The sequence below is a fragment of the Panthera tigris genome, chromosome E1 (genome assembly GCF_018350195.1).
Source record: "Panthera tigris isolate Pti1 chromosome E1, P.tigris_Pti1_mat1.1, whole genome shotgun sequence".
Lineage (NCBI taxonomy): Eukaryota > Metazoa > Chordata > Mammalia > Carnivora > Felidae > Panthera > Panthera tigris.
Window position 1 is genome coordinate 47,529,934 of NC_056673.1, and position 14,651 is coordinate 47,544,584.

Sequence of the window (14,651 nt, forward strand, 5' to 3'; positions counted from 1 at the left end):
CAGCCTTAATTAGGCTGCGAAACGGCCTTGGGCGCTTCATCTTAAGATACTATAAAAAAAAGCACGGTGCCACCTAGTGGGTCCAACCTCTTTACACCACTTCATCTGCCTCCCTGTGCCATTCAACTCAGACCCTTTGTTGCATCAGGCTTGCTGCTCCCAATTCCATCCTGCGAGCCCAGGGGACCCAGAACTCTGCTGCCTTCAAGGCCTACGATCGCTCCATTCTGACCTCTGCTTCTGTCATCATGTCTCCTTCTCTGACTCTCCTACCTCCCTCTTTCCGTTTTATGGACACTTGTGATGACTCTGGGCCCACCCAGATAATGCAGGAAAAGCTCCCCATCTCAAGATCCTCACTTTAATTACAGCTGCAAAGTCCCTTTTGCCACGTAAAGTGACATACTCACAGGCTCCAGGGATTAGGGCTTGGGCATCCTTGGAGGCCACTGTCCGCCTACATATGCGTTGATTTACAATTTGGTTTTCTCTGGCATCATCCTGCAGCTCGGGTTCAGGAGAAGATGGAAGGTGAGATTAGGAGGGTTGGGTTCTCCCAGGAGGGAAAAGCTAGAAAGCAGAGGGACCAAGGCAATGGAGACATTGGCAAGGATGAGCTTAAATGATGACTCTCGAGGGTCCTACAACCGGGAAGGTCGATGTATTGGGAGAATTTGGAGAGGTCAAGGCCCTGGGGGACTTGATGAGGTTTGAGAACGGGTGGAGTGGTGGTAAGGCAGCGAAGGGGCTGGAGCACTGGCAGCTGTGGTCAGAGAGGAGGACGCTGTCCCTGAAGATGACAGTGCGGGGCAGACCAGGGTGGTGCCAATATCCAGGTTGGAGACAGAGGTCAACGGGGGCAAGAAGGCAGGAGAGCTGTGAGGCCAGGGAGTTGGGGTGGTTGACCCCTGGCCCTCAGAGAAGGCTCCTCCCCAGGAGAGCGGAGGAATAATGGTTTGCAGGTGTCAGCACCGCCTCCCCCCGCCCCCCGCCTTGCTATGACAAGTCCAAGGACATGCGTTCATAATCTTCTCTGATCACAGACTTCTGTTCCTGAGGTTGTACTGGCAGTTTTGTTGGAAACTGAAAGTATCCAGTGTACCTGCCCCAACCCTCCTCTGGACCCTGAGGTGTCTTGGATCCCTTTTCTCTGCAGCCCCACACCTCTCAGGACGGGTCATGGGGCTGAACAGCCAGGAATGTTTTGTTGGGAACCTGGGCAGGGAACCCCAGTGGAAGAAGGGACAGCTTTCACCAGGAGGACCAGGGAAAGGTGTGTCCTTAGGAGAGAGGATGGTTTCACGTGTCCCAGGAGGTGGAGATTCGGGGAGTTCCAGAAGGCACAGTGGATACAGAGGACGGAAGAGGGGATTGGTTGGGTGGAGAAGAAGCTGAGAGCCCCACAAGGTATTGGAGAGACTGGGTGGGGTGGGGAGGGGCTGGAAGTGGGGGAGGGGAGATTGCATCTTCCAAAAGTGGCCACAGAAGCATTTCTGTGTCCCCATATACTTCTAGAACCTTGTCACTCCCCATCAACAAGTGCAATCTCTTTCCTCTCTCCTTGAACCCAAGCAGGTTTTCGACTGTCTTCACCCTCAAAGTGCAGCTGAAGTAATGCCATGTGACTTCTGAGGCTTCTACCTTTCCCTCTTGCTCTGGGGACACTGGCCCTTGGACCTAGCCACCATGCTGTGAGGAACCTCAGGCCACCCAGAGAAGCCGTGTGTAGACATTCAGGCTGCAAACTGCAGCTACAGTCTTTGCCAGTAGCCCACATCAACTGCCAGACATGAGCAGATTAGCCTCCAGATGATTCCAGCCCCCACCCCTCGGGTCTTCCAGCCAAGGCCCCGGACAGACACCGTGGAGCCGAGATAAGCCATCCCGATCCTGTCTCTGTCAAGCAGAGATAAGGATCCACGATCGTGTCTAACAGTTGTTTAATGCCACTAAGTTCTGGTGTAATTTGTTACACAGCCCTCCTAGCTGATACGCTCAGAAAGTGGAAGGGATTCCATTTAGCTTGGCGGAGGGCGGCTAGACGTGAAGCCTGGTGGGATGAAGCAGCCCCAGCCTTTCAAGAGGAACTGGGCACGGAGCTGCTTACTAGCTCCTGGGGAGGGGAGCTGTTATCGCCCCAGCCCAGACACCCAGGTGTGCGTGTAGACAAGATCCCGAGTGCGTTTCAGGGTGGACAAGGAACTTATCTTTTCATCGGCCTCTGGGATAGAGCTGAGCCAGAAGTTCACGGTGAGAAGTCACTGGATCTTAACCAAACGCATCCTGAGATCCCCAGCCCTTTGGCCCCATTCAGACACCATTGAAGATCTAGGGAGCGAATAGGCTCTGTGCAGCCAGGGGACATTGGTTAGATAAATGGCCACATCTCTGTTTTATGCAGCCATTACAGATTGTGCCTTTGAGAAATATGTAAAGACATGGGAAGATTGCCATGATGAAAAGTGGTGACCAGAGGCAGGGGATTAACTTACACTGGGGTACCCTGAAATGTTATACCTGGGTTTATGTCTTGGGCGGTAGGACTTTTGGCTGATAGTGTTTTCTTCTTTAATTTCTCTGTATTTTTAGATTTTTTTTTTTTTAAAAAGGCAAAATGGAATACTCTTAGAATGAGGAAAATGTAGTAGTATTTGTTTTAAAAAGGACCTGGCTATTTGCAATTTAATTGGTGGATTTTGGAGACCCCCTCGGGGGTTAGTGTGTCTCAGAAAACTTATCAGGGGACAAAGGTCAGGAAATAGGTCCTTCCAGGGACCCTTTCCTGCAGTCGTGAGCACAAGGGGGAAAAAAAAAAAAGCACCTGTAACCCTCTGTCATCACAGACGTCTTTTCCCGAGGTTGAGGTTGCACTGGCAATTTTGTTGGGAGCTGCAAGTTTAAAAATACCTGGATCAGGTGTACCTACATCATCTCCCCTTTTGGATTCTGAGCTCCCTGAGCACCTCTCCTACCCTCCGTCCCTCGCCCCACCCCTCAGGTCTAGGGCTGGGCGGCCACGGGTGCTATATTAGGAACCAGTGCAGGGAGCTGAAGTCACGTGCTGCCTCTGAGCTCCCTGCAGGGAGCTCCCTCCCTTCCCCGCCCCCCAGGCCTCTCCTCTGTGCCAGCCCCACGCTAGAGACCCAGACCTTCCCGTGCAGCCCAGCTCCCAGGGCACCTGAAAGTGGTCAGGACTGGGCTCTTGCAGCCTTTCCAGCCTGAATAAGGTTCGCGGGACTGCAGGACCTGCTAAGAAGGCAGGAGCCACAGGGGCAGCCGTGACCACTGCCACCCGGTCTGGTCTTGGAGACCAGAGGGTGGAAACGAATGGGCTTCAGCCAGAGAAGCAGCTGGGGCAGGAGCCCTCCCTGGGGAGCACTGCCCCGTGTTGGATCCGCGGGATGACAGATTTCTCCCAAACCACACCCTCAGCGTGCCACCTCCCAAGGCTGTTCTAGAACCATCCATCTGGAAACTCCTTACGTGTTGCTGGTCAGCGAACACTCCCGAAAGTTCACTCTTCATGCTCGTTGCTGAGCTCAGGTATTTACAAACCTTTCCTTCAAGTTCAAGTTTCATTCATTCTCCCAACAGCTCTGGGGGTTGGGGAAGTGCTACCTCCTCATCTGACTGAGGAGGGAACGGGGGCTCCGAGAGGTTGGGGGGCTTGCCCAGTGCTGCTGGCTCATGAATCGGTGTTTCTGGCTCCGGGCCGTGTCCCTGCAGCTGCCGACAGGGGCGTGGGCAGAGGAGGACGCCCCAGGTGTGGAGTCCCGGACTCAAGCCGGGCCAGGTTTCTGGGCTTGATCTCCGGTTACCCGTTTGGTTGAACTCAGTCAGCCTTTTGCCCCCAAACCCAGGCACCCCTGCCCCCACCCAGGCCAGGTGGCCATTTGCCCGTTTCCTCTTGCAGTGAGGAATTTCTGTTTCCAAATTTCTGTTCCAAAATTTCTGTTTCCAAAACTGTTGGCTCAAAAGCCAAGAGGAAAAAGGCAAAAATCAGAAAGAGTTGCAGGGACAGGCAATCCTGGAAATAAACGATTGGGTGTTCCTAACGTGTCCACAGCCTAGGTACAAGTATCAGAAGCCCGGGTGTGACCCCGCACCAGTGACCTCACTGTGCCTTCGTCTCCCTCACCGTAAAATCAGGCCAATGCACGGTTTTTCAGCCTCGGCATTGGTGACATTTGGGGCCAGATCGTTCTTGGCGGGTGGAGTATGTTCGGCAGCATCCCTAGCCTCCACCCGCTAGATGCCAAGAGCAACCCCCTTCCGAGTGTGACAACCAAAAATGTCTCTAGACCTTGGCAAGTGGCCCTTGGAGAACAAAATCGCCCCTGGGCTAGTGGCATCTCCCTTTCATGATTGCTGTGAACATCCTCAAAAAATATTTCCTTCCTTCTTTTTATTCTTCCTTAATCCCTTCCTCCCTCTTTTGGCTTATCCCTCTTCGAGGATGAGTCCGTCAAATGGGATGATTCTTACGGCACCTACCACTCCTGCTGGTCACGATGTCCGGGGATTCTGGTTCTTGTTGGGGTCAAGGCACAAGCGCAAGCCCATTCTTCCAAGGCCACAGAGAAGGGAGCGTAGACGTGTTTTGCGGATGGCGCATCCGGGGCAGAGAAGAGGCCAGGCATCCCGCCGGAGCTGAAGGAGGGCTCAGGCCACACAGGTAGATGCAGTCCCAGACAGAGTCCCGGTTTCACGTAGGCACTCCCGAGAACATTGGTGGGTGATGGGGGAGGGAAAAGAGGACGGTGCTGAAGGACACAGACCAGGGAACTGAGACTGGCCAGCTGTTCCCTAAACTGTTTTCCTTTCCTCCTGGGCCAGGCCACATTTCGTATCTTCCCCGGCTCTTAGAGATGTGACCGTGTTATTGGATTCTGGCCAACGGCATATGAGCAGGAGGGAAAGTCACTTAAAACTCCCCACAAGACTCCCCTACTCTCATGATCAATTGCCTGCCCTCTGTCTTCCCCCTCGGCCCCCTGGATGTCAATGCCAGGGCAACCTTGGCAGCCGATATTGAAGATGAATGAGCTCCCACGGCTCGGGCCTGTATCTCCGAATGAGGCTGTGGAGCACAGGACCCCCTGCCACCGCCCCCCCCCCCCCCCCCCGCACCCAGTCGATTGGACTTTACATGAGTGAGAAGTAAACTTCCGTTGCATTAAGCCACTCTAGGACTGGGCGTTGCTGGTCATGCCGTTCGCCTACTCTGAGTAGCGTAAGTGAAGGCAAGGATGGGGGCTCCCGGGCCGGAGCGGGGCCCGGGGGGGCATTTTGGTTAGGGAATGAGAACATCCGGTTCTGTGTCAGTTCTTGTGGATCTAACTCTGCAAACTAGGGAGACCGAGTTTTTTATTTGACAGAAATTCGGGACCACGTGAACCCCACGTTGGAGGCCGTACCCTGCCCCTAAATTCAGACTGCCACGGGATCCCCCCCAGAACGGCTGCAAAGCTTGTGCTGAGCCAGAGTTTCCTGAGGGCTGAGAACAAACAGGAGGCAGAGTCCCTCTGGCACGCGGGGCTGGTGCTGGGTGGCAACGGCTCGGGCTGGAGCAGGGGGGTCAGTGGGTGGGGCTGTGGAGCTGAGCTCGCCGGGCCCTGGGACCTGGTGGCTCAGCGCATCTGGGACATCACTTTCCCCACAGACCCATCCCGGGTGGTAGGAAAGAGGGTTAAAAAGCCAGGGGAGAAAGTTCAGACGTGCGGGGAATGGTTCCTGCAGCCACCAGAGCAGGGACGTGGCTCACTCGGCCTCCCTTTGCCGGGACCAGGAAAGACCTTCTGGATGTTCAGAGTTTGGTGCCTCCAGGCTCCAGGAGGAGCAGCAGAGCCCCTGACTCTCAGGAGGAAAACTCGAGGTCTGGGTCCCGAAAGAAAGGGGGATGTGGAATTGAATGCACATGTCCCCTGGACGGTAGCTCGGGTAGAAGTGGAGGAGGACAGCAGTCCTCCCCTTGTCATGCCTCCCCAGAGCATAGAGTTGACATCCAGCCCGTGCCCACCTGCAGGGGTGAACCTGCTGGGTTACAGCGGGCGTCCCCTGTGACCCGCGGGGGCCTGTCGCAGCGTGTCAGTATTGCCCTGCTCCGAGGGGCCACCCGGTCCCTCTGTCTGACTCCTGGTGGCGGGGGGCGGTCCCTCTCTCTGACTCAGGCGGCTGGGCCTGAGATTAGATGGCTTGGTCCCATTTGGCCTCTGGTTGGAGCCAGCTTTACCATTTTGTTACTTGGCCTCCTTTGTTTTTTAATCATTTCCGAAGTTGGAGGGGGAAAGGAGGCTGGACTCCTTAGAAACCCTGGCAGGCAACTTAGGGCCTCCGAGGCTGTGGTTCTGGCTGGCTGGCCCCCGCCCGGCAGGTTCTGAAGACGGGTCTGGCTTGCTCAGCTGCCCAGATGCCCACACCACACGCAGGGGTGGCCTGTCCATCTCCCAGCCCATCTGTTAAAAGGCACCTTGATGATACCACTCAGCAGTCTGAAACCAGCTGGTGTTGCCAGGGAGGTGGCTGGTGACCTAGATGAAAGCCGGAGAAACCCACCTTGGCCGGCACAGGGCCCAGCCGCCCTCCTTCTTCTCCTGGAGGGTCCACAGTGTCCCCCAGGAGGGACACGGTTTGCCCTCAGTGCCCACAAAGACTCAAAGGGAGCTCGACCCCTTCCCCCCACATCAAGAAGAGAACATTTCAAAAAGGTTTTTATTTAATTAAAAAAAAGACAGAACTAACAACCCAAAACCAGTAGTAGGTAACAGGATTCACAGGTGCTTAACGGGCGAAACACACAGGGGCTGGTTGGAGAGGGTGGTGGGATGGGAGGAGGTGGGCACAGGCCCCTGCGTCCCCCTCTGGGGACGCAAGGTCTCAGCCTGACAGGTGGCAGGGAGCCAGCTCCGCCCACTTCCCCAGGCGCCCCTGGCTGAGGGGCGGTGCGCAGAAGGGTGGCCCCGGGCAGAGGGTCCGGGAGCCCGGGCATGGTGGGGAGAAAGGCTGTGAAGACCAGGGGCTCTGAGGTGGTTCTGCTCCCTGCTCTTCTGTCCTTCTTTGTTGGTTCTTTCTACTCTTTCTTGGTCCCTAGAGTGGGCCCCACATTCTCTGCCTGGGACTGGGCGAGAGGTAGGATTCATGGGAACACAGCTCTCTGCATGAAATGACAGAAACTTCCGGGGCAGCAGGGGAGGAGGTGACTTATGTGGAAGAAACAGCACGGCTGCCTTGCTTTGGGAAGTGACAGAAGAGTCTGGGGACCTGGCGGGGTGATGGGTTCCCAGATGTTGCCCCCTTTCCTTCGAGCCCGGGAAGATGCGGTCACAGATGGGGGGGTGGGGCACCAAGGGCGGTCGGGTTGGGGGCAGGACGGGACGGGGTTGGCCCCCAGCAGGGCAGGCCACGAGCCCTGACACTCCAGCATTCACGGCTGCACATGCTTGGACAAACCACCACACAAAGCCAACCTCAACGGGAGGAAGGGGTTTCGGGCAAGCGCGGAGGGTCCCCAGCACACCGCGCCTCGGCTGGCCAGCGCTCCGGGGCAGTCAGGCGAGGGGTCCCCGGGGAGATTTCCTCTCCGGGGGTGAAGGAGGATGGCGATGACCGTGACCCAGATCTCAACTCCTGGGGGCTGAGTCCGCCCAGGGGGTCGGCGAGCAGGTGGCTGAGGTAAGAATTCGCTGGTCACTTCTCAGGATGACAGCTACCGGGACCACAGGCGACCGCTCGAGATCGGACGACCAAGTCTCAAAAAGTAAGAAAGGATTTGTCTTTAGAAAGCGTGTGTTTTATATAAAAGAGGGTGAGCTCCCTGTTCCAGAAAGTTTGTCTTCTGAACCCACACTCGCGTCTGCGTTCTCCGCTTGCCTCCGGATGGGAAGAGATGGTTGTGGTCGGAAGGAAACGTCCAGCGCGGAACCGCCGCCTCGGTTCCAGAGCGCCGAGATGTCCCTCCCGCGAGGAGGGAGGCAAACACAGCGCGGCCTTTTCGTCCAAACTGCCCGAACTCCCTCGGCTGAGCCCTTCGGGTGGTGGCAGAATAAATGACAAGAGTGGGTGTGGGGGGGGGGGGGCTGCTGCTGCCGTTGTCTGGACGAAGAACCGAGTGTCACTTGCTCCCCTGGCCTTCATTTGCAACCAGTCACGATCAATAACCACTTAGGAAACGGATGTTTGTTCTGATGTGTTGGCCGCTGTTCACCCTCGGGTCTCCCTTTCTCAAACAGAAGTTCAGGCTCCTGTTGCCAAACGCCGGTGGTGGTGGGGGTCTGCCCCTTCTGCTCCCCAAGAAGGGACAGAGCTGCTCTGAGGAGGGTCCGTGGGGAGGGGCACGGCAAGAGGCCATATGGGCACCTTCCTTCAGACCCGTGGAATCTTCCAGGCTCTCAAGTACAGTCAGAGCGCCCTGCCCTTTCTGTGTACGGCAGAAACTTCTAGAAGCAGACCAGAATGCCAAGCCACAGACTCTGGGTTTACCTCACACCCAGGCCAGCGAATGGCCTCCTCCACTGCGGATCCTTCCACAGGCCTTGGTCTCCTCAGGTCGAGGGAAGCCGGCCCCAGGATAGCACAAAGGCCAAAGCACCAGTTGGCCACAGGGGCTTTCTCCTCAGGATCACTGTTATTTCAACAACCGGCCACTGCCAGAGAGAGAGAGAGAGAGCAAGAAACAGACAGGAAGGGGGCAAGTTTCGGCTTCCTTGTTTCCCGCTCACAGACCCAGAACCTCAGGTCAAACGGCACCTGACCAGTGTCCAAAGGTCCCCGTGTACCCAGTGAATCCCTCCCGGTGGCCCCTCACCCAGGCAGAGAGGGAGGGCTCTGAAAGCCCGTTCTTCCGGCAAGAATTGTTTCCAAGAGGAGACAATGGCTCGATTTTGTTTTCCCAGGTTGGTCAAGGCCTTGCAGCCTCAGGAGATCTCGGAATCCTGGGCCGTCAAACGCCCCTCTGGGGGACAAAGTCAGCCTTCGGCTTCCAACTCCCGTCTCCCAGCGCTTCGCTCCCAGCCAGCCCGTGACACTTTCTGGAGACGAGGGAGGGTTGGGTTTTGGCTTCAGTCCATGGTCGGTCCAGCCTTAAGGGTCAGATGCCCTCCTGTGGGATCCAAACAGCTGTTCTGGGGAGAGGCCGGTGCAGAGAGGGGGGTGGCTCACACGGGGGTCGTCCGCCGGTTCAGCACGCTGACGCGCAAGCCTTCCTGTAGGTCCTGCTGGAACAGGTCGTGCAGCTGCAGGAAGCCGGGCTCCTGGTCGGGGCCGTAGCTGGCGGCGGTGGTCACCTTGAGGGGCTCCCTGGACAGCGTGTACATGGACAGCTCGCCCATGGGGATGGCCCCAGTGATCTTCAGGCCCACCGGAGACGCCGCCCTGGACGGAGAGGCCTCGGTGGACCTCGAGCTGGACCGTGAGCGTCGTCGCCGGTACCGATAGCTCGGCATCCTGGCGTAGGGAGACGAGGAGGGGGCCTTGAGGAACTCCCGTTTGGTCTTAAATCTCAACTCTTTATTTTTCTCAATGTAAATGTTTACGGCCAGGACACCCACGGTCTCGGCCACGATGAAGGACAGGGCTCCAAAGTAAAAAGACCAACCGTAGTTGTAATGGTTTTTTTTGTCTTCATCACGTTTGTCGCTTGGGTCACCTGCGTTGCTGGAAATGTAGACGATGATGCCTATGATGTTACTGAGGCCTGAAAGAGAAGCAGGAGAGGGGTGGGAGGGAGGGAGGCAGACGTTAGACCCACAGCTGGACGAGGGACAGGAGGGCGGAGGAGGGGCTGGTGGCCACCCCCCCTTGGATAGGTATTGCTTTATTCCAGTTGCCGACTTTTCTTTTAAGGAATTGGTTTTGAGGTAATAAAGCAAAAGTTCCGATGAGATGTAAAACACAGGCACTTGGCTACCTAGTTCCCCTCCTGAAGGCCATTACTGTTATCTTCTTTCTTTTTTTTAAAAAAAATGTTTTATTTATTTTTGAGAGAGAGAGAGAGGGAACGTGCAAGTGGGGGAGGGGCAGAGAGAGATTGGGGGGGGGGACACAAAGGATCCGGAGGGGGCTCTGCACCGACAACAGGGGGCTTGAACTCACGAACTGTGAGATCGTGACCTGAGCCGAAGTTGGAGGCTTAACCGACTGAGCCACCCAGGCGCCCCTGTTATCTTCTTTCTTATATTATCGTTGTATCTAGTCTCTCTCCCTCCCGCCCTCTCTGTTGCTCTCTCTCTCTCTCACACACACACACATCTCTTTCTTTCCTTGCACAATACTCTTTGTCCTCTTGCCTTGTCACTCAACAGTCCACCTGGCAGACGGTTCCACGTCAGGCCACGGAGAGCTGTCTGTCTAAGTGCATGTAGCACCCGCTGCATGGATATCTAACCAGGCCTCTGCTATGGGCGTCAGTCAGGTGGCTTCCGGCCTTCCGCCAGGACAAAGTTGCCACGGACGTCCTTGCGTCCACACCGCTCCTCACGCGCAGGAGTACGACTGTGGGTGTCAACAGCCTATAATTTATTGTATCAATGTGCTGGACCTTTGCTAGCCTGAGAGGTGGGATGTAGTCACCTGTTGTGGTCTTCATTTAATTTCATCTCATTATAAGTGAGTTTGAGTAGAGCCAAGCTGCCTGCACTTGAATCCTGCTTCTGCCAGGGCCCTGGAATCTACAGCTTCTCCAGTGACCCGGGACATCTGGATATGGCTTTGTATGGCTCCCCCTGGGGAAATGGGCAGCTGCGGAGGGCACCTTTGGAGGCCGACGGCCGTGGGCACAGCCTGTGTCTTTGCCACCATGTGACTTCAGGGAAGCCACCTGGGCCACCTGACTACCCCCTCAGAATCTGGGATGATGTGGTTGTGCTCACCGAGCCCTGGGGCCACGGCTGTAGTATGTGGTAGCTGGTGTTATGCAAATCTTTCCCTTCCTCGGGAAAGGAAGGGGTACGGGATTCAAACCTCACAGCAGGGACTTCTTTAGTGGTCCCCACCTTCAGAAATCTGGGGGCTCGAAGGAGGAGAGAGAATGGGGTGTGGCCCTTTCCTCCCACCTCTGTCTCTGGAGGGGACAAGAAGCAAAGGGATGGGGACGTGGCCAAGAAGGAGACCTGACACTCGGGTACTTCTTGCTAACACACACACACACACACACACACGCACACCACACACCCTTAACACACATACAGCCCCACACACACACACTCACACATTATCTGTTGCCCTGGAAGGACGCAGAAGCGGAAGTAATGTAGAGGAAGGACCATAAGAATCTGGCTGAAAGATTTTGAACCAGTCCCTTAACTGCTTTGGGAAGTCGCCTTCCCTCTCTCCGAGAGACGGTAGGAGAGGACAAGACGCGGTGGGGCCCTGTGAGGCCCCTCCCCATCCTCAAAAAGGAAGCTCGACCACCAACCACCACCTTTACTGGGATTCTCATTATCACCCTCATGGGACTACTGGACCGTTTTAGGATGCAGAGACCAGGCCCATCTAGGGTCGCCTCACCAGACTGGGGTAAGACAAAGGATGCTTTGAAAGCAAAAACACTGATAAGGCGGTGCAAGGAGCTCTGTTAACAACCTAGGAAAGAATTACTGAACTTTGTAACCTCTCTCGAATTTACTTACTAGAAGGCCTAGGACGTCAGGCACGTCCTGTTTCTCCTGACAGGGTCCCTTGTTGCGAGTTTATCTGACCTCTGCAGGTGCTGCCTGGAGACTCCAGGATGCCACCGGCCAAGTTCTGCCCCGTCAAGATTCCCCCGGAGACCCAGGCGGGAAATCCCGACTTCTCCACCCCACCATGTATGTGCACCTGCCGGCCGCTAGCCAGCTGTGAGCCCACTTCCGGCCTGACTGCCTCCACGTCTGCAGTGGCGAGGCATGCGCTGAAGTCTCTCCATCGAGGCCCGGAGGAGTGCCAGCGTCACGCCAGTTAGGAGGGCGTGTGTTACTGTCACCCGCAGCTCCGTGGGTCTTCACTGGGTCGCAGAGGGTGACTCTGATGTGCACCCTTGCCCGTTCTGCCCCCTTTCACCCTGTCCTCCTCCGCTCCTTCAGGTCTTGGCTTCCGTGAGTCCCTCGGGGTACCCTCCTGGCCCCCCCCCGAGGCAGCCAGGTTCATAAGGCGCCGGCACTGCCCCTTTGTGGCACTTTGCACACTTAGACTTACTTATTGTTGTGATTGATGTGAAATCCACATGGCACAAATGAGCCCCTTCAAGTGCCCACTTCAGCGGCATTTAGTACATTTACCGTGTTGTGCACCCCACGCCTCTAGTTCCAGAACGTGTTCGCCGCCCCCAAAAGGAGACTCCGTGCCCGTTGAGCAGCCGCTCCCCACCCCCGCGCCAGCCCCCTCACACCCGGACTTTTGAAGTCAATTACGAGCAACGACCTCTCGTCGGCGCCCCCAGCCCCGCGCACGCCCCGGGCGCGCGCCCTGTGCCGGCGGAACGGCTCACCTGCGGCCACGAAGAGGATGCCCGCGCTGAGGACGATGTTGTTCTTGCGGCTGTAGAACCTCCCGGCGCCGATGCAGAGCCCGCCAAGCAGCAGCAGGATGGTGCTGAGGATGGGGAAGACGCTGGAGGCGCGCACGATGCCTGGGCCGGGGCGGGAGACAGAGCAGAGGGCAGTGAGGGCGGCCGCCGTTCTGGGCACCGCCTCGGCCTCGGGCGTCGGCCGGGAGCCCCGACGCTCGAGGCCCTTCTCCTGACTTTGAAGGTTCCCTCCCATCAGGCCCTGCAGACCTCGGCGGGTTGGGAGCTGGCCGCGCGGGGGCAGCCTGGCCCCACTCAAGCGACGGCTCAGGCCCGGAGTCACGTCTGCCCGCAGCAGGCTCCCCCTGCCAGCCCGAAGGCAGGAGGGCCCCTCAATGGTATCTGGGAGCCCCAGTAACAGCCATGAAAACGCTGGTCTGCCTTCCATTCAGACGCCATACCCTCACCGCTACACTGGGCCTTTCAGGGACGCGGTCTCTAAGGAGCCTCTGGAAGGCTGGGAAGTGGTGATGGGTGGCTGAGGACGCAGCCTTTGGCATCAGGTGGGGCTGGGTCTGCTCTGGGACATGCTGGCTATTTTGTCAGGCCGCTTCACTTAACACTGAGCTTCCCCGTTTGCGGAAAGCAGCTGGGAGCAGGGACCCACCTCCTCTGGTGGGTTTTGTGTGTATTAAGAGGCTTGGCACAGGGCCTGGCCATTGCACATACTTCTGAGTGACAGCCTTTATCTCCACTGCCATCATTGCTGTCATCGTCCCCCTCCCCACCCCCCCGGGGACAGACCAGGGCCTCCTGAGGTCACGGGGTGGGGTGTGGTGGCTAAACACGGTGGGACGTGCGTGGACCTCGCTGTCCAGCCAAGCTGGACTCGCACACTTGCTCTGCCACCGACCAGGGCGGCTAACTTCTGACAACGTCAGTCTCCTCTCTTTTTTTTTTTTCCATTTGTTTATTTATTTTGAGAGAGAGAGAGAGAGAATGCGAGAGCATGAGCTGGGGAGGGGCAGAGACAGAGAATTCCGAACAGGCTCCACGCTATCAGCACAGAGCTCGACGTGGGGCTCGAACTCACAACCTGTGAGATCACACTCTGAGCTGAACACAAGAGTCGGCCGCTTAACTGACTGAGCCACCCAGGCGCCCCAAGTCTCCTGTTTCGTAACCTGGGGAGAGTAGTATTAAATACCTACCTGTAGGGGTTGAATTGCACCCCTCCCCCCAGTAGATATGACCAAGTCCTAATCACAGGTATCTATGAATGAGACCTTATTTAGAAGAGGGTTTTTTTGCAGGTGTGATTAAATTAAGGATCTCAAGAGGACACCATCCTGCATTAGAGTGGGTCCTAAATCCAATGACAAGTGCTCTTGTGAGCAGAGGAAGAGACACAGGCAGGGAAGAAGCCGTGTGAAGGCAGAGGCAGAGATAGGAGTGAGGGGGCCCCACGTCAAGGAGGGTGGGGAGCCAACAGGCGTCGCAGGAGACCCCTGGGCGCCGTGGAGGGAGCCCAGCCCTGCCAACATCCCATTGAAGACTCCAGCCTCCGCACCGAGAGAGAGTAAATTCACAGTAAATTCCTGTTGTTTTAAGCCACCCGGAGTGCGGCCCTAGGAAAAGAATACACTTTCTGCACTTGGTAGGGGCTTAGGGGATATGGGTCCCCCTTAGCATCTGGCTGGAAGGGCCAGGAGGAAGGGAAATGGGGCTTCAGGAGGAGCCCTGAGCTCAGCCTTCCTGATGGGCCTACAGGTCTCCCAGCCCAGTAGAAATCCTGGCGACATGGACCCTTGGTGGCCCCGGCGGGGGATAGCGAGTCGGGGAGCCCTGGCAGGCGCCGACTCCTGAGCCAGCTGAGCCGGTTTGTGGCCTTGCAGCCTCTGAAGGCACTATTTGTCTCCTTTCCTGTAAGCCCACCAGTGTGTGCCCTGCTTCACAGAGGGGGCTTTGTTGGGGGCATTAAATAAAGCTCTTCTCTCCAGCACCTCCTCCTCCTTCCTCTGCCTTCTTGCAGCCGCAGGCTCTGGGAGGAGGTTTCCCGTGGGCTTTGGAAACATGCCTCAAAGCCATGCTGGCCAGAAAATCCGGGGTCAGCTCCCCCTGGAAGCCCCCGTTCTGCAGACGGGTCAGAGGGGCCGGGGAGAAGGGAGCCCAG

General features: G+C 56.9%; 1 protein-coding gene across 1 annotated transcript in view; it reads right to left on the reverse strand.

Moving 5' to 3' along the window:
• Positions 1–6,735: 6,735 nt before the first annotated feature.
• CACNG4 (calcium voltage-gated channel auxiliary subunit gamma 4) overlaps positions 6,736–14,651 on the reverse strand; it is a 56,487-nt gene continuing 48,571 nt past the window's right edge. The window contains exons 3-4 of the mRNA XM_042966913.1: positions 12,461–12,601; positions 6,736–9,691 (exon numbers count right to left, since the gene is read on the reverse strand). Coding sequence (XP_042822847.1) covers positions 9,153–9,691; positions 12,461–12,601 — 680 coding nt within the window. The 3' untranslated portion in view covers positions 6,736–9,152. The remainder of the gene's footprint in view (positions 9,692–12,460; positions 12,602–14,651) is intronic.